The sequence below is a fragment of the Meriones unguiculatus genome, chromosome 10 (assembly GCF_030254825.1).
Source record: "Meriones unguiculatus strain TT.TT164.6M chromosome 10, Bangor_MerUng_6.1, whole genome shotgun sequence".
Classification (NCBI taxonomy): domain Eukaryota; kingdom Metazoa; phylum Chordata; class Mammalia; order Rodentia; family Muridae; genus Meriones; species Meriones unguiculatus.
In genome coordinates this window covers 6,750,706-6,769,855 of record NC_083358.1, presented here as the reverse complement: position 1 = coordinate 6,769,855, position 19,150 = coordinate 6,750,706, and the positions used below count along the sequence as shown (strand labels likewise).

Genomic DNA, 19,150 nt, shown 5'->3' with positions numbered 1-19,150 from the left:
GTGTCAGATCCCCTGGAGCTGCAGTGTGGGTCTGGGTCCTCAGCAGGAGCAGCCAGTGCTCTTACCCACTAAACCATGCCATTAGCCCCCTACCTCACCCCTTCCCTTTTTTTGTAGAGGGGTTCTCACTGTGTAGGAACCTGCTGTGTAGAACAGGCTGCCTCAGACTCACAGAGACCAGACTGTTTCTCCCCTCCTGGTGCTGGGATTAAAGGGCTGAGCCCCCAACTTGCCCTTGAATTTCTGATACTCCCACTTCAGCCTCCAGAGTGCTAGGATGCCTTCAGCCACCAGGCATGGCTTCCCTTTTGACTTTCAGTCTGCTCTCTTTTGCCTCAGGCCAGGTGTTTCATACAAAACACAGCCCTCAAGCAAACAACAATGCCAAGCAAGGAAACAAACAAACACAAATGAACAGTCCTGTGAGTTTCCTAGATAATATGTTTTGGATGTTTCCTGTACCCTCAATCCCTTTGACAAACAGCATGTGAAAGAGGTTGCTTCCAAAGTCAAAGGAGGAAGTCTGCGGTGCAGGGCCAGTGCAGGGCCAGGCAGTAGAGCTACAAGGACACAAGCTGGCACAGACGCGGCATTGCACAGAGGTGGGTGATGGCTGCTCAACACTGTTGGTTTGCACTCTATACCTCTCACCAGCTCTTACAAACTGAAGTTGCAAGGCAGTGTTGCCTCTCACAGGGAGCCCGAGGCTTTAAAGAAAGTGCTAAGACTGGCTGACACACTGAGGGCCCCATGGGATTGAAAACTGTCCCAGACTGGAGGCAGCCATGGCTGAGGAGCCAGGCGCAGCAGTGAGGCAGTCAGCAGGGGTCAAAGTGGGGACAGACCTGTGATAAAGCCACCCGGGGGTCACCTGAGGTGGAAGTATGTTACAGAAGGGACCGATGAGATAAAGGTCTCCAGACAGAACTGTCCTTCTCGAGTTTTCAAGGTGGATCCTAGCTGGATCGGGCCTCTGCTGGTGCTCCTGGACCAGTCTGATTGCTCACACATATCAAAAGCTTGGGAGGAGAGGTGGCGGAAAGGAAGTGAGGCTGGCACCCTGGGAAGTCTAGGTGAGCCCTGCCCACAAACTCCATGCTCAGAAGCTTCGGTACACAGAAGGGCTGTACAGGAAGGGAAAGTGGGCATGACTAGGTGGGGTTGTCATTTTTCTTTTTTGCTAGAACACGTAATAAATGACCTTGCCGTCCAGCAAAAGTCTGTAACTCCTGAGACCTTGCTTTTCTGCAAGTTCAATGTGGAGGTACCTATTTGTGTTAGTGGCCACAGAGGACCCGCAGGGGAAGGGGCCACAAGATCAGATTCAACAAAGAAGTCTCCTGACGTCTTGGAGCCCATAAACATAAAGATTAAGCAGGCAAGCCCTCAAGTCAGCCGTTTTGGGCAATTTAGGAATGTCAAAAACAGGCGAAGCCGGGCACACCTGTAATCCCAGCACTATGGAAGGCAGAGGCAGGCGTTTTTTCTGTGAGTTCGAGGCCACCCTGGTCTACAAAGACAGTCCAGGACAGTCAAGAAAAACCTTGTCTCGAAAAACAAAACAAAACAAAAAAACAGAGGCGCAGGGGCGGGGAGATGCGTGGGCAAGGGGGAATTAGGTCTGCACGTCAACACCACACCGGCACCCAGCACAGGGACGCACACAAAGATGCTCGCTCACCAACAAGCGCCCACTGCAGCCGGCGCATGCGCAGGAGGGCTGTCCCTGGGCCGCTGACACGCAGGCGCCCCGCCTAGGATTCCGCCACGCCAATCATGGCGGCCGTCGGGGCCCTCGGTCCCGCCCTCACGGACGCGCCGTGGGTCACCTGACTCGGCTGCGGGCTGAGGTAGACACAAGGGAAGCGGCCGTCGCGGGAGCCAGATCCTCGCCCTGGGACCCCCGCGCCATGCCGTCCGAGAAGACCTTCAAGCAGCGCCGGAGCTTCGGTGCGCGCCGCGGGCCCGGGGGAGGGGGTGGGAGGGCGGGCGGAGCCGGGACGGCAGGAGGGCGGGATCACGGTGGGTGTCGTGCGGGGCCGGGTCGCGGCGGGGCCGGTGGGGTCTCCGTCTCCCTCCCTCGGCCTGGCGCTCCCCGCCGGCCAGTCCCCCGGGGTAGCCCGGGCCCGGCGCGTGGCTTTGGCCGTCTGTCGTCGGTGGGCTCGGCGTCCCCCGCGGGACTGGAAACCCGACCCGGGTGGCGGAGGGCACCGCAGCCGCGGCGCTCAGGGCTGTGTCCTTAGTGGGCCGAGCGCCCCGCAAGCCCTTGGGGCAGCACCCAGCCGCTTCCGCGCCCGCAGGCGCCTAGGGACGTTTGTGTAGGAGAGGTGGCCTTTGTCTCGGAACGGAGACTTAACAGCTGTTTTGCGTGCTTATAGTGGTCTTTAGTTATCCTGGGACACTCTTCGAGAAACCAGCGAGGGTGGGGAGAATGAGGCGAGCACGGCTAGCCGGGACGCGGGTCCCCAGAGTGGCCGAGGGGTGAAGCCCTCCAAGGCTTCGTCTGGTTTGGCGTGTTTTCCCCGAGTTCGCCTTCGTTCTCTCCGCAAGAAAGCGCGGGCATCTGATGGCTGCGGCTTTCCTTGCGCTGGACTTTCGTGGTCCTGACTGTGGGCACTTGACAGTTCAGGCGTTTGCCGCACAGACAGGCGGAGCGGCCCCTTTGAGGAGGCCAAGACCAGTCTTCTTCAGTGAGTCTAGAGATATTTCTTTAGGAACTCTGGAGTGTCCTCTAATCCAGACCGAGGGGTGTGCTTACTGTAGGGCTCACCCCAAACAGACCCTTTGTAGCCGGAGAACCTGGGTGGGGCCTAGGGCAGTGGCGCTCAGGATCCGCCTAGTGGCAGAATCCCATTAGCTTTCTGTCATAAATTCTTACGCTTCCAGTAAGGAGCCATCATCCCCAAGCCCTGGAAGGGGACTGAGACTGCCTGGAGGCCGTTCACCCTTGCAGATGCTTAGACACGACCAATTTCAAGTTAGAATTCATCAAGTGATTTTGGGGTTCACTTTTCGCAAAGTGGCTTCACTGTCCCCCCCCACACACACCGCCCTGTGGTGACCCAGTGTTTGCCTCCCCTTTTTATTTTTATTTTTTCAGATGGTCCTAAACTTCAGTGAACTGGGTGTGTTTCCTGGGAAGTTTGTGTGCTGAGACGAAATAAATAGCTCTAGGGAGAGCAAGATTCCCATCAAACATAAGCTGCCAGCTGTTGGGATCCATGCCTTTAATCCCAGCATTGGAGAGGCAGAGGCAGGCCAGTCTGAGTTTGAGGCCAGCCTGGTCTACATAGTGAAGCCGTCCCTCTCTCAAAACAAACAGAACACCTAGGTAGTTCAGGAATCTAAGCTATCACTCAGGGCTGGGCTCAAGTCAGGGATGTAACTGAGCAGTGGGGGCGGGGTGGCATCTATTTTTCTAGAACACTAGTAAAACAAGACTTCCTTAGACGTCTCCCCTCTGCTTATCTGGGACTCTTGGTTCCCAGAGGCTTAAGGAAAGGAGTCCAGGCTTTAACCTTGCTGGCCCTCCAGCAGTTCCCTGCCGTGTTGTGGCTTTTCTTTGGTTGTTGGTCATGTTCTGTACAAGCCTGGTTGTGGGACATGGAGATGCTGAAGCTGTCTCTGGTTGCCCGGTCCAATGTCTGCAGAGAGACCTGATAAGCATGTCATTGCAGGCTTTGATACAAAATGTTGGCCCCTGGACAGCCGTGTGCTTTGAAAGGCCACCAGCATGCCTGAGCATCCCAGCTCTTCCAGGCATCCCCCAGTTCCGGTTCCCCACAGCCAGCAGGGGCAGAGCAGGTCCTACGGCCATCAGTTCTGTCCCTTGTTTCATTAATGAAGACAGCTATTCCTGTCTTTCCCTTTGGGACAAATCGGAATGACACTGTTTTCTGTTGGTTTGATCCCTGTGGCCTGCCACTTCTCCTTCTCCAGTTACCACCTTTAACAGCACTTTGCTCTGAGTGCTCCCATCTTATGTGCTAGGCTAAGGGCTTTTGTTGTTGTTGATTTAAACACAGGGTCTCATTATGTAGGCTGGGCTGGCCTTGAATTTACCGAGACCTTTGTGTCTCTGCCTCCTGAGTTCTGGGATTAAAGGTGTGTACCACTGTGCCTGGCTTTCTGTTTGTTTGTTGTTTTTCGAGATGTGTTTTTTGATGTGGCCTTGACCTGGCTGGCCTCAAATTTGTATCCACCTGCCTCTGCCTTCTGAATGCTAGGATTAAGTGTGTGCTACCACTGAGCACCTTTTTAAGTTTTATGTTGTAGTTCACACTGACCTTGGGCTTCCCCAGCTGGGGTTAGAGGTACTGTGAATTAGGCTTTTCATTTTTATTCTCTGTGTATGGGTCTTTTGCCTACATGAATGTCTATGCACCATATGCATGCCTTGTGCTCATGGAGGCCAGAAAAGGGAGTTGCAGATGGCTGTGAGCCACTGTGGGTGCTGGGAACTGAGCCTGAATCCTTTTGGAGAGGAGCTGCTCTCAACTGCTGAGCCAGTGCTGCAGCTCCGAAGCGTAGAATGTATGCCAGGTATGTAAGCAGCTAGAATTTGTAAGAATGACTTAATTGCAGTGACTAAACCTTGGAGTATTCCTCGGGGATGCAGTGGAGGGTTCTTCTGGACTGAGGCAGAAAGCCAAGTGTAGATGGTCCTGTCCCATCTGTGGGTGCCAGGGAGAAGTGGTGCTGTGAGGTCAGCCAGTGCCTGAGAGGAGCGAGCAGGGCAAGGCCATCTCCAGCAGTTACAGCCAGCTGCCACTGCCTGCAGTGCAGGAAGCCTGGTACAGTGTTGAGAATGAAGATAAGAGTGGCTGCAGGCCTTCCCCCCCCCCCCCCCCGCACTTGTGAGGTAAAGGCTGAGAAGGAGGTCAAGGTCATCCTTAGCTACCTGGTGAGTTTGAGGCCAGGCTGTGCTACAGGAGACCGTGTTTCAAAAACCAAGCAATGCAAAAGGAGACAATCTCAGAAAAGTATTCACCAGTAGACATTATGGTGTTCCGATCTTGGGGCTGTGTTTTGAGAACATTTCACATGGTGGCCCGGGTGGCTGCACAGCTCTAATTGCAGCTCTGGGAAAACTCAGGCAAGAGGGTCTCCAGTTGACGCAGCCTGGGATCTAGACTGCCTCAGAAAGCAATCACCGCCAGTCCTCTCCTTCCGACACTGATAAAAACTGCATCAGTCCTTGGTTTACCCAAGCTGAAAAATAAACAGACTTGACCGGGGTGGTAGAAGTAATCAGAGGGGGGATTGAGAGACACCCCCTTCCCCAGGTTACCCAGTCAACCTGTTCTGTGTGGCTGTACATCTGGGTTTGCAGCCCCTTGCAATGGGGGCTTTACCCTCTGGCCCTGCCAATAGATCTGCCATTGCTGTTGGTTCCCCTGACTGCCTCTGTCACTGCTCTGCCCTGCCTCAACGCAGGACAGTCAGCCGCAGAGACTGGCAGCATGGCCCCTGACATCACTGTGTCCCTTCCTTTCTTGCAGAACAAAGAGTGGAAGATGTCCGCCTGATCCGCGAACAGCACCCCACCAAAATCCCGGTAGGTTCTCTTGCTGTGATACTGGGGGGGGGGGCTGATCCCACCAGACTCTCAGGCTTGTGTACCCACTAACCATATGCCTCCTAATCTGCTTGCTGCTTGTGAGCATGTCAAAGGGGAAAGGGGCGTGTGGGCCAGACCATTTTTGCTTTTTCTTTGCTTTTCTCTGGTGTCAGGGATTGAACCTAGGGCCCAAGCTTGGCACCACTAAACACCAATCCACTAAGGCGGTGAGGGTGGCTCCTGTGGGAATCAGTAGTCCTCCACGGTGGCCCAGCTGCGTTACAGATCAGAGGGGACTTACCGCCAGCCAGCCATCAGCACCCCAGACTCAGTGTCCCCTGGATGTAGACCTCACTGCAGTCAGGCATGGACAGGCCAGCGCCCAAAGTGGCTGTGCTCTCCAGCTAGTCCTGTTAGGGGGTCAGCTGTCCCAGTGGAGCCCCAGCCAGGTCCTGCAGGTGTGTCCTGGTGTGGTTTTCTCACCAGCCCTGTCCATCATTCTTTACTGCAAGGAAAAAGTTGATAAGGGAGGGGCTGGGACTGTTGCTGCAGGGTGGGGGAGGCGGGGCATGTTCTGCACTGGTTGGACACTTCCTGTCTGTCCTCACATGGGGTAGCCCTTCTCCAGAGTGTGCTTCCTGGGCCAGGTCCTGTGAGGAGCTTTTCCTGGGCTGAAACAGTCCTTCACTTTGGAGTGCCTGCCGGACCTACTTGTAGGAAGCACAGGCGCCTGAGCCTGCCAGGGTTTGCACACAGTTTCCTGCAGGGCTGTGGTCTCAGCGGTACCCAAGTGGCTTCCTTCCACAGGAGCTGAAGGATCTTTGAAGCAGCTCAGCTTCTCATGACATGAAGGGAGCATGAGAGCCAGCCCAGTGGGGCCTAGCTGAGAATAGGGTGGCCACAGTGTCTGGTGGCTCCCAGGCCTTCCAGGCTGGAAACCTTGAGGGCAGAGGCCTATTTTAGAGCAGCCAGCCTGTTTTCTACCATGAACTATACATCTTCTCAAATACGAGCCTAAGGGGAGAGCAGATGTTAGGGAGTGGAGAGGGAGCTTACATGATGTGTCACTCTGGGGCTTCCCAGCAAGGGGCTGGGACCTGTCCACAGCCCAGCCCAGCGGGTGGTCCCTGCTTCCGCTCCTCTCAAGGAGCACCGTGGTCACGTGTTCCTTCACTGGTCTGTGCTCTGCTGCTGGGGGGTCTGCCCCGGGGACCCGGGTATGTGGCACCCACAACTGGCATTTCCTGTGGATGCCATGCTTCCAAGCAGCCCACTGGATGGAGCTCTCAGTCTTTCCAGGGATGGGATTAGCAGCTTTAAGATTTATTTATTTATTGGGTATACAGTGTTCTGCCTGCATATGTGCTTGCTCGCCAGAGAGTGGCACCAGATCTCATTAGAGATGGTTGGAAGCCACCATGTGGTTGCTAGGAATCGAACTCAGGACTTTTGAAAAGCAGCTGGTGCTCTTAACCTCTGAGCCAGCCACCTCCCCAGCTTGAGACCAGCCTTTGAAGGAACCATGTGTAGGGGACATGTACAGACAAGCACTTCCCTCCAGAAACAGCATGTGGTGGTAACGCTCCACCACGCTGCGACCAGGCATGGATTTCTGTTCTTCAGGTGGGTGGCCATGGCACCTGGAAAAGGGTGCACTTGGGGTTCTAAGGCTCATCCGTGTTCAGATCTTGTAGCAGCTCTTTGGCTTGGCTTGTTTTTGAGACTGGCTAATCCAGGTTGTCCTTGAATTCAAGGCAGTTCACTGCCTCAGACTCTAAATTCTAGGATTACAAATATGTGCCCCATATCCATTCCTAGTGTTTAACTTCTTTTATTTTTTATTTTCTATTTGTTTATTTATTAGGATAGGGTCTCTATGTGACTCTGGCTGTTCTGGAACTCTCTATGAAGACCAGGCTGATCTCAGACTCATAGATAGCAGCCTGCCTCTGCCTCCCAAGTGCTGGAGTTAAAGGCGTGTGCCACCACACCAGTCTGCTTTTAATATTTCTTAAAAATTATTTTGGAGGGAGAGGGCTATATAATCAGCATATAAAGTGAATAAATTATAACAAATAAATATGCTTTGGAAAAATTATTTTGGGGGCTAGAAAAATGCTCAGTGGCTTAGAGCGTTTGTTGCTGTCACAGAGGACCTGGGTCTGGTTCTAGCACCCACATGGCAGCTCACAACCATCTAATGAGCCACAAAACTTAGAGCCAAGTACAGTGGGTATGAGGCTTATGTCTGTAATCCTAGAGCTTAGGAGGCTGATACGGGTAGGTAGGGCCATCCTGGACTCCAGTGTGGGATTTTTTTAAAACTGTAGCCAGGTGTGGTAGCATGCAGCGTTAATCCTGGCACAAACAGTTTAAACAACAAAAAGGGTACCTGCTGGCTCTGTTACATGTCCCGTGCAGATTTTGCCAGGGACAGTGGCAGGACGTAAATGAGTGCTGGTCATAGGAGCACTGTGGGGAAGACAAAAGGCTGGGTCAGGCCCAGCTCTGCACGACACAAGCTGGGCCACCCAGCATGGGGGGTGGGGAGGGTGTCTGCTCTAAGTGTCTCTGGCCTCTACAGGTGATAATAGAACGATACAAGGGTGAGAAGCAGCTGCCCGTCCTGGACAAAACCAAGTTCCTTGTACCTGATCACGTGAACATGAGCGAGCTCATCAAGATAATTAGGTATTTGGCCACTTGTCCTATTTCCCAGAGTGACACTTCTCCTTTACCCATCTTGGCAGCTTTAGGTCCTCTGCTTTCGAGTCCAGCCTGCAGCTGCATGTTCCAGGACAGCTGTGAATGCAGTCTGCATATTTAAGACATCACATCTGAGGGGCTGCGGGTGGGACATACCTGCTGGGGATGAGTTTTTAAAGTACTACAATTGCTAGGTGTGGTGGATTGCAGATGACCCCAGTTTGTGATCCTGCCGTCCTGGTAAACTGTTGGGGACACTTAAGTTTGGACGGTGGGAGTTGGTAAGAGAATGTGGACTCAAGAGTTGCAGCAGGCTGAAAGGCTGTGACCAGTTGTAGATTTTGACTACCGATAGCTGTTTGGATGACAGTTTTAAACTGGCATCAGATAAAGAGCCAGTCCCTGATGCAGCCATCGCCAGGGCCTGTATCAAGCTGAGAACAACGCGGTGGACATGCGTGGCTTTGCCAGTCAGGGGCTTTTTTAGTTACCCAGATTGGGCACACGGTAGGGGACCTCAGTCTCCCCACTGTTTTCTCTCCACAGAAGGCGCTTACAGCTCAATGCCAATCAAGCCTTCTTCCTCCTGGTGAACGGGCACAGCATGGTGAGCGTGTCCACGCCCATCTCTGAAGTGTACGAGAGTGAGAAAGATGAAGATGGCTTCCTGTACATGGTGTATGCCTCCCAGGAGACATTCGGGAGAGCCCTGGCTGTGTAAGACCAGAACAATGCGTAATGTTTGTTAAGCCCTTACCAAGGAAAAAAGGGACGTCACCAGCAGAAGCTGGTCAGCTCACCTCTCACAGATCAGAACGTAGGCGCCCACCTAGGGTGTTAGGAACTGTTTATCAGCCAGAAACTGAGCTCCATGCAAGCGCATTCAGCTTGGAAACTCATCTAAACTAGGCTATCTTGTGTTCAAACTTTAGAAGTTTAAAAATAAAATACTTTGCATCCTAAGTTGCCAATAAAAAGACCAAGTTATTTTGACAATTTTCTCCCCAGTAGGGACTTAAAAATGGAACAGCAGCATCAGGGGCAGTCTCTTCCTGGGACCTGTTATCTTCTCTAAAAGGGCTTGAAACTCAGTAGAGAAGTCTCCCTAAACAGTCCCTCGGCACAGGTTGCCTAGTGGAGGTCTCCAGGGGGGCTCTGGCTTTGCCCAAACAGGTCAGATATATAGGTTATGACTCCAAAGAGCCTGGTCCTGCCCCGCAGCTGCACCGCCATGTTCACCCTCAGCAGCGCAGGCAAGCTCACAGACACCAGTACTCTGAGGCCAGTTCCAGCCTTGGTCAGGGTCGATTGGTCCAGCTTAAGAGACTGCAGAGCAAAGTGGTTTTTTTGTTTGCTTGTTTTTCTCCTGGTTTGGATTTTTGTCTGGTTCATGCCTGCACGGAAGGGAGCACGCAGGTGTGCAGTGCTGGCCTTAGGGTGCAGCTAGCAAATGGTAGGCTGGACTTGGAAGTTCAAATGCCTCTGCACTTGCCTCACAGCTACAGCTATTTGCTAGTGTATCACTGAAAGGCTGGTTGTCAGACAGCTGTTGGGGTTTTCCCACTTCATGTCAGAACACGTCAGCTGTGAAGACAGCAGCATCAAGAGACACGTGGTCTTGAAGGACATCTATGGCCAGTTCCAACTAAAGCAAGTCACTGCTTCCTGCATGTGGTCCACTGGGACATTCAGACCACCCTGCTCACTCTTTTGTCTGAGAATCTGAGTGAGAGAGCTGCCTGCTGTCATGGAGGGAAGCCCATCTAGCCACCTTCCAGCCTCGCTCCTTACAGGCACCCCCACCCCTCCCTGCATGCAGCTGTCCAATTGCTAACTCTCCATGTTATTTTACGTTGTGTAAAGCCTCACTGCCCTGTCCTGTGTAGGTTGTGTGTCATTATGTCCCTGGTTTTTATAACTATGGTGCGATCAGTAAGGATTCCTGTAATACTGCTTTAAAAAATGCTGCTCAGAGGGCGGCTTCATTTATAGGACGCCTGTACACTTTGATGCACTAAGTGAATAAAGGCACAACTGAAACTCAACCTATCCTGGGAGCGGTCTCATGGTGTCAGCGTGTCAACTGGGGCCTGCAGTCTGCCCGGGCTGCTCTTGCTGGGGAGGGGAGGGGAGGGGCGATGGACAGCTTACTCTCATTGGCCAGCACCTTGCCGTCAGCTCCTGCTTTGAAATTCTCTGGATAGCTGACCCATCTGCCAGCTGTCAGGGCACACATCGCCGGCAAGGGATGAATGTGATGTGGGAGATTTTGCCCGTGCGGGCCACTAGGGGGCAGCACGACCAACCTCAGTTTAAAGCAGACAGCTGGCTCGGCAAAGCTGCTCCTGGGTTGCGCCGGGTGGCAAACAGGCCATCAGGTACAGCACCGCCTCAGCAGCTCACAGCAAAGACACTGACCAGTCAGCCCCAGGCACTGCTGCTACAGGCTCCCTTCCTGAAGAGCAGGGCAGGCCATACCACATCAGAGCTCTGCGAGTGCCAAAGAGTGTGCGGCTGAAACCTCAAGTCAAGCGTGTATACTGGGAGGACCCTGTTCAAAGCTGGGAGCCCTAGGAATGGGAGGAGAAGGAAGAACCTCCCTCACCTGGAGAAGAGGCCTGAGTTGGAAAGGGTCCTGCCTCACTAGGTGACAAGAGATCTGGGAATGTCGAACACTTAAGTTTTTTCAAATTTTTATTTTCCGTACATTAAATTTACTCATAAAAACAGTCTAAAAATGTACAATTTTCCTTTTTTAACAAAGTATAATAAAACATAAAAACCCCAAAAACAGAATACTTGACATTTACAATTCAAAATCAAATTAGCAGAATATTAAATATTTACAAAACTATATCTTTTAAAAATATTTATAAAGTTACATGCAATTTTGTAGAACTGACAAAAGAATGGCTCAAAAGTGGGAGAATTGTCCTTCATTCCTAAAAAGAAAATATGCCCAATAGAATCTGAAGGTTTCCGTCTTGGTACCAACCCTCCTCTGTGTGTGCGGGAGAACTGACCTGTGTTGAGGGCAGGGCCGCTGCACCCTTGTGACAGGGCAGTGACCTGGACCTAGCCTTGCCAGTGGTACAGTATGTGGTTTCCTGAATATTGCCAAGTGTTGACTACAGGTGCCTGCATGTTTATTCAAACCCTGGTCAGGGCAGCAGTCCAGTCTCTGGACCCACGGTTTCTTGGGCCACCTGATCTGCTCTATGGGAGTCACCTGCACTTTGGAAAGGACAGCTGACCCTGCTCAGGCTCCCCAAGACTGTCTGAGGACTGAGGCCCTGCAACCTTTTAAGACTTCAGCAAGTAATGTCACCTGTGAGCTGGCTGTAAAACTAGCACGTCAGACCAAACGCCAGGAAGCAGAAAGAGCAACAGGGACGGAGTGAGGGTGAGAGAGACCCAATTACCATCAGGCTGTCCTCAAGGGACTGTCATGGCACACATGCACGTGTGTGTGGTACAAGCCAGGCGGACCCACAGGACTGGAAACCTAACGAGTTCCACACAGAAACTGCTGAGCACGGCATTAACAGGCAGGCTGCTATGGTCTTTGGAGATGAGCGTGCCACCGGTTCCCTAATACCCAACTGCGCATATGTTCAAGAAAACATTCTGTCTACTGTGAGTGCTAGCTCCCATGCCTCGGTGCTCTTCAGCAGTTAGGAGTTTTCAGCATTAAAACACTTTCCAATTTTCACTATTGACCATGAAATAAAAACTAGAAAGGTAGAAAACTGAGTATTTTGCTTAACAACAAAAAGGTCACATAGCTATTTTTGTCCCAACATAGTGCCCTCCTTCCTCTCTGAATATCCCACTTTCCACCCTGAGATGTCAACACAGGCTAGAAACTGACACTGCAGCCCCAGGGCCATGCCAACCTGGGTATCACTGCCATCTGACACTGAGCAGTTCAGGAAAATGACCGGAAAGGGCTGTCTGTTAACTGTAACAGTGAAGTCTCCTGGTGAAGAAGTGCTGGCCACGCTGACGGCATCCGCAGGCTCTGGGGGCGAGCCCCACCTGCCAACATCCAGCCGTGCTTCCTTGTTGTGCATGCTCCTGCAATCCTCGTCGGCTTCACAGAAATGCCACACCACCACACAGCTCTTCCAAAGGCAGCGGGCGGCCTCCAGACACAGACTTAGGCAGTCTGGATGGCTGAGATGGTGCTGAATCACCTCGGCTGAATGCCACAGTTATGTGGGAGTCGCCACAGCAGACTGCTGTCCTTCCGGCTAACAGCTGTAAGGGGAACAAGATACTTCCATTCCCTATACTGACCACAAAACAAAAAACTTAAATATGATTTTTTTCTTTTGCTATGAGACAGTTTTCAACAATTTCTGTGTTGAAATAGGATTTATTTAAAATATTTCTTTGTTTAAAAAAAAAACCAAAAAATTTAAAAGTTTGGCTTTCAGCACATATCCAGGCCACTGTAACGGCCTTCAGAAATATTAAAATCGTAAACATCAATGACCACTCTAAGTCTTCCTTATTAACAATGCGACCAATCCCAGTCTGGTGCTCTTTAAGGCAAAGTTGTGTCAGTTCTTGTATTTGACATTTGTAGTGTTTCTGAGTGAGAGATCAACAGAGCATCCCCTAACGCCTCATCACCATCACCTCAGAACAGATGTGATACTGTGTGCCATGGACAGAACAGAGGTCTATCAATCCTGCATTGCATAGAATCCACAACACTCAAGCCTTCCAGGTGGCTCTCCACAGACAGAAAGCCCACCTTAGAATATGAAGCCTTACGTCACAACACCTCCAGTTCTAGGCTATTTTGTGATTTACACTAATTCTGCATGAGGATGACTGTCCCAACTGAAGAATGGTCTAAGGACTGTGATTTTCTTCTCCATAACTAGGAAGCTTGGAAAATCCTTGGCAAGATCTTACCATCAATTTTTTAATACCAAAGGCTTCAGCAAATTTAAATAATGTTATTGTTATTTGAGCATAAAATTCCCTTTAACCTCAGAGGTCTAAGTCCCTCATGCCTCCACTGTGTAGGCTGAGAAGTTCACCCCCTGATCAAGCGTGAGGACCCACCCCCACCCCTGGTCTGGATGGTAACTGGTGAGCGGTTTCGAGGAGTCTTGCATCTCTCTCTACTGAAGTTTTCCAGGCAATTTTAACGGAATTAACTATCAACACACAGCCTACTACAAAAGAAGCTGACAGTTTCCAGTCTTTTGTTCATAAATCACAGGACTGTATTAGTGTTGAACGTTTGTCTCAAGTGTGAATTCATCAGCAGTGAGCTCTGGGGCTGGGGTCCTGGGGAAGCCATTTGAGACACGACAACTTGCCAACTTCCTGAAGAAATGAGGAGCATCGGTCACAGCCAACTCAACGTCGAGTCATTCCCACGTCCTCAAGAGTTGGTTCTTGTTTGGAGAGAGCAGGCTCAAAGCCACCAACGGGAGGGGTGGTCTCAAGCCTCGGTGACTGGATTCCCTGGGACTTGGACCCTTAGAAATGAAGTTGTTGAGAGTGAGCTATGTCTTATTTACTAATATAGTGTAAATTTGTTTACAGAAAAAAATATTAAAAACCTGGAACTGCTCCAAGTGTCTACAGGACACTCTGCAACCTCTGGGTGTACTAGGCCGAGCAGCCTGCTGGTGCCAACTCCAATGCCCACCGATGGAGTCCCCTACATTGTCAGGTCCCAGCAGAGTCTGCCTCCCAGACTGCAGAGGTCCTCGTCAGGTAGTGCAATCCTTAAGAAGCCGGATGTGGGGCTCCCCACTCTAGGAAACAGCAAAATCCAGTTGGCGCTTCCTAGGCCAAAGGTCCTGGATCCGACTGGGGAACTCCACTTGAGAGAACCGACCCGCAGTCTTGACTCAGGTCGTGCATAGCTGCCCTGGAATTATGCATGAGCCTAGAAGGACCAGCGATCTTCGGGAGACGGGTCTTCACTCTGCAGCAACGGTGTGCCGGCCACATTACTGCCATAGAGATGCCCACTAGGCAATCCTTGTATCAAGCTCCACACTAGGAATTTGGCAATGAAATCGAGTTTGACGCACTTCTATGCTAGATTCTCTATCCAGTATAGTAAAGTAAAGCACCTTTGGGTTAAAAATATTAAGCTCCACAGCAACTCGACTTCAGCTCTCTACGTGATTTCCCTTAGGTCTTCATGGCTCCACAGCAACTCAACTTCAGTTCTCTACGTGATTTTTTCATGGCTTAATAAAATGTTCTGTTGCCAAAAAAAAAAAAAGATCAGTCCGTGGAGTCCAGACTTTCTGCTGGAGGGGCGTATTTCAACCTAAAAGTTCCTGGAGAGAGAGAGAAAGAAAGAGAAGAGAAAGAGGGAAGAGGGTGAAGCCTGAGTCAGTGGTAGACGTGCATACCACCCACCTGCCCTGAGGTGTCACTCAGGACTGACCGCTCCATGCACAGCTGGACATCAGAGGTCTACAAGACCTTCCGGGGGAAGTGACCAAGACAGCACTTCAGCCATCTCTCCATGCCTTGGATCTGCTTCTCTGGACATGGACCCTGTACCTAAGATGGCAGCGCGCGCGCGCACACACACACACACACACACACACACACACACACACACACACACACGGGCAGGGAAGGCCTGGGCTTAGAAGATGCAGGCCAGTGCCGGGAAGGGAAGGGAGGTGGTAACCTGAACCACCAACTGGGTCCCTGCTTAGAAGATGCAGGCCAGTGCCGGGAAGGGAAGGGAGGTGGTAACCTGAACCACCAACTGGGTCCCTCGGGTCAGCTCTGCAGGTGGGGAGCATCAAACTGAGCAAACTGCACAGCCTGAAATGGAGGTGCTGGGAACCCAGAGATGGACAGAATGGGACCAACTTTTCTAACCATACTGTGATTTTTTTCAAAATAGCAAGAGTAGAATCTAGTGATCCAGGTGTGTGGAATGTATTAGTCATCCCAGCACTGTGGAGACCAGACCAGACAATTGAACAACAAAAGAGTAAGACATTTGTATTTGAACAATAAAGACAAACTATAAGAAATACGAAACAACGGGAAGGAAACAGCCAATCAACAAGAAACAAACACAAGGCCACACAGCCACACTGAATGGCAGACCAGCAGAGAGGGCTGCGCTGGCTAGGACTCCTTAACTGGCTACAACCGCCCTTAATGTTTACCTATCCTCCAGGAGGTGGGAGAAATCACTGGCTGCTCCAAAGCCTTGAGCGCCACCCAGCTCATTCTGTTTAGACAAGTAGGATCCGAGGCAATGATTTTGGATTTTGCTATTTTTAAGGCATGTGTTCGTGTGTGTGTGTGTTTGTGTGTGTGTGTGTGTGTGTGTGTGTAAGGCCCAACATGGGAATAGGAACTGAACCCACATCCCTTTAAATAAATAAGCTGGCTTTAAAAACAAGTGTCCCATGTTTTCAAAAAGCCAAGCAGCCATGGCCATTTCTCCCAGGAGCCACAAAGCAGCAGAGCAAGCAAGAAGTAGCACCTTCCGGTGCTTACCTTGCCGGTTGAAGTCCATGGACGGTTGCTTGCAGTCCTGAGCCCGGTGGCCAGTGGCCCCACAGTTGTAACAGGACAGATTCCCACTCTTTTTGTGACTAGAGCCATTGGTGCTGCCCACCAGGCCTTGGGTTTGGTACACCCCCGCTGTCCCAGCCATGAAGTTCTGCATGGGTGGCACCGCAAATGTAGACTGCCCACCTAGGACAGGGTCTGGAGTCACACTGCCACTGTAGGGTGCGTGGACGACAGGGAAGGCGGAGCCACCACCATACTGCTGGGTACTGACATAGCCATTGCTGCACATGGGATTGAAGGGTAGGAAAGGGAAGGTAAACATGGACGGCCCAGAGAATGGGTGCTGGAAGTAGTTGGCATAGCTGACTGTCAGGCCGCTAGAGCCACAGCTGCCACTGCACCCACAGGATGTGCACACGATGCAGCCAGGTGGGGGTGGCGCAGGTTGTGGGGGTGCAGGGGGCTGCTGATGGTGGTGGTGGTGGTGGTGGCTCTGACTCGAGGCAGGAATGTTTCCCGGGGAGCTGCTGCCAGTACCACCACTGTAGAAGCTGCTTTCAGGGACAGAGGAGAGGGCAGGGCTGGAGCTGGGAGCTGGGCAACTGGGCAGAGTGGCCATGCTTGCAAAAGATGTGGAGGGGTGGCTGCTGGGGGAGGCAGTGTTGCTATTGGCGCAGAAGCTGCCCTGCAGCGGGCCCACAGGCACACTGCTCACTGCAGAGAAGGCAACTTTGGTGTTGGCTGTATACAGAGCAGTCCGGGGGTTTATTATTGCAGGGGGCACGCTGATCTGTCCGTTGTTGGGACAGGAAGTCTGCCCAGAGATGGCAGCATCAGCAGGAACAGAGGAGGACAGCAGCAGCTTGATAGGTGGCCGGGCCACGTGCAGGACGGTGCTTGGTGTCCCTGTGGCGGCGGAGCTGGTCTCTACAGTCAGGGCTGGCTGCTGCGCTGTCTTCAGCACCCTGTCCAATGTGGCTGCATGGACAACTTTGGCCCTGGGACCAAAGGAGACCGTGGGTGACACAGAGTTGTTCTCTACAAGGCCAGAGAGGACCTGCACTGGCGGATGAGGTGCTGCTGAGGGCAGTGTGTCCAGCGCAGCTCCACCAAAGCTCTTGTCCACTTTCGTGCCACTTCTAGGACCAGGCCCCTTGTTCCTTTCTTCCAGAGACAGGAGCGAGTGGACAGAGGAGGAAAGGAGCTTCACGTCCGTGTTACCTCTGTCTGACTTGTGCACCGAGTTCAGCATGCGCACAGGTGCCAGGTGTGATGCTGAAGGCATCAGCTGTGGGGGCAGAGGATGGTGACCTGCAGGGCTGGAGCCAGCCTCATTCTGCACAGGCAGAACCTGGGCTGTGGGCCTTGCAGAGCTGGATGGGAAGTGCGTGAGCAGCATCACAGGCTTCTCCTTATCAGTCCCCTCCACGTGTACGTCCACACCTAAGGATGGAGAAGACTGTTAGCACCGCGACTGCAGGCTCAGTAAGCAGGGCAGCAAACAGGCCAAAGCACAGGTGTGATGTCTTACGTCTATCGCTCTCCTCAGCGCTATCGGAGCTCTCCTCCCGCACCTGCACACCCATGGGGCTAGAGGAGGAGCTGGAGTACTCAGAGGAGCTGCCTTCCCGGGGAAGCTGGTGAGCTGGTGGCTCCACCTCCACCCGCAGTTCTGTGGAGAAGGCAGGCAGAGGTCAACAGCTGTGTGGCACTCGACCACAGGCAGGAGAGCCCTGCCACAAATGCTAGGAAGCAGGGCCATATTGTCAGGTGAGAGATATGGGGTACTTCTGACTCAGGCTAGTCAACGCCCAGTCACTGTGGGGCGCCCTGCTCCATCCTGTACGTACAGAACAGCACTGTGCTATCTGCCATGAAGGCTCCATAGTATGGCAGACTGAATTGTCCACGATGGACATATATTTATTCCCAATCTGCCACGACCTGCTACTCATCACATCTTGTTGATGAGGAAAGCAAAGCTTAGTGTTTCCTGCTGAACAAAGCAGCCATTATTTCATGATCCCCCACCCTCCTCCACAGACAAGGAATAAGAGGAGGATAGAGGCTGAAAACTCAAGTCCCTAAGTCTCCCAAGTCTCCAATGGGAAGAAAGGAAGGACAACAGTGGTCAGAGAAAGGGCATCAAGCAACAGCTTATGCGTGACAGGCACCTATGTGGCAAAGTACCTTTCTTTTACCTCTCTGGACCATACCTTGCTTCCCCAACGCCCCCATTATAAGAGTTCAGGGTCTAACATTGGTGCCCAAATAACCTGAGGCCAACCAGGCACCACTATCTGCCACCTAAGGCCACCCATACAATTACTTTCCTGTACAAGGCACTACTGAGTCAGGATAAAGAAAATTAAACTTTCAAAATCTGTAAATAAAAAGCAAGAGTGATCTGAAGTCTATATCCTGATCCAAAACAACACCATACCACACCTGTATACATGCCATATATCTGATGCACAGGTCCTCACACACCTGAAGCATGGCTGCTACGCCCAGGCTGCACAGGCCCCACGTGGCTGGTCGGGGTGACTCGGGCTACTCCACTGCTGGTGACCAAGGATGGGGCTGAGGAGTTGAGGCACCGTCTCTCAGACTTCTCCCTGTGAATGACAAGCACAGTCAGAAAGCTCCTGATTCTCCATGCTCCAGCTCCCAGGCCCGTCCAGAGGCCAGAGCATCACCTGAGAAGCAGGTTAAGAAATAAAATAACCTAGACACTGACATTAAAAACCCTGCAGGTTCTAATACTGCCTAGCACATGAGAAACTAAAATGAACAGTTTTTTCCATATTGATTTGGTGTTTTGAGACACAGTCTCACTATGTAGCACAGGTTGCCACAAACTCAAATCCCCATGCTCCTGATTCAGCACTAGGATTGCCACCCAAGCAAAACACATCAAAAAAAAAAAAAAATTTTTTTTTCTTTTTTCTTCTTGGTTTCTCAAGACAGGGTTTCTCTGTATCGCTCTGACTGTCCTGGAACTCATGCTATAGACCAGGCTGGCCTCGAACAAGGGATCTTCTGGAAGTGAAGGTGTATGCCCATCACTGCCTAGCATACACCAAATGATGTCGTGCTTACTTTTCTAGCTCCAGCTGGGTCTTGAGCTTTTTCTTTGCTCCCATGGTGAGGGACTCAAATTTATTCAGATCTTCTTCAGTAAGGCTCAGAAACTTACATAGGAGAAACGAAAGACAGTTACTGAGATGATCACAAGGACTCTGGAACCAACAAACTTGGAGCTGAGTGCAGAATAACAGATTAAAAGATAACAACCAAAAGCCTGAGGGCAGACACCACTTGCCACCACTCTGAAGAGTTGGGGCCTCTATT

At 51.7% G+C, this 19,150-nt stretch overlaps 2 protein-coding genes across 4 annotated transcripts in view; one reads left to right on the top strand and one right to left on the bottom strand.

Annotated features, from left to right (window-relative positions):
- Nucleotides 1-1,795: 1,795 nt before the first annotated feature.
- Map1lc3b (microtubule associated protein 1 light chain 3 beta) lies at nucleotides 1,796-10,311 on the top strand. Its single transcript, XM_021631150.2, has 4 exons — nucleotides 1,796-1,950; nucleotides 5,502-5,557; nucleotides 8,145-8,251; nucleotides 8,813-10,311. The coding sequence occupies exons 1-4, from the start codon at nucleotides 1,911-1,913 to the stop codon at nucleotides 8,985-8,987; spliced, it is 378 nt and encodes a 125-aa protein (XP_021486825.1). The 5' UTR covers nucleotides 1,796-1,910; the 3' UTR covers nucleotides 8,988-10,311.
- A 1,187-nt stretch (nucleotides 10,312-11,498) lies between these two features.
- Zcchc14 (zinc finger CCHC-type containing 14) overlaps nucleotides 11,499-19,150 on the bottom strand; it is a 46,592-nt gene continuing 38,940 nt past the window's right edge. Inside the window, exons 9-14 of one of the 3 annotated variants that reach the window (XR_009594514.1) lie at nucleotides 18,899-18,990; nucleotides 18,287-18,414; nucleotides 17,328-17,468; nucleotides 15,779-17,239; nucleotides 13,852-14,586; nucleotides 11,499-13,767 (exon numbers count right to left, since the gene is read on the bottom strand). Coding sequence is in view for 2 of the 3 variants with exons in the window: in XM_021631148.2 (XP_021486823.1) it covers nucleotides 14,531-14,586; nucleotides 15,779-17,239; nucleotides 17,328-17,468; nucleotides 18,287-18,414; nucleotides 18,899-18,990 (1,878 nt within the window). In the remaining variant the exon portion in view is untranslated. Of the gene's footprint in view, nucleotides 14,587-15,778; nucleotides 17,240-17,327; nucleotides 17,469-18,286; nucleotides 18,415-18,898; nucleotides 18,991-19,150 lie in introns of all 3 variants that reach the window. The other 2 variants (XM_021631148.2, XM_060391850.1) reach the window with 2 other exon arrangements.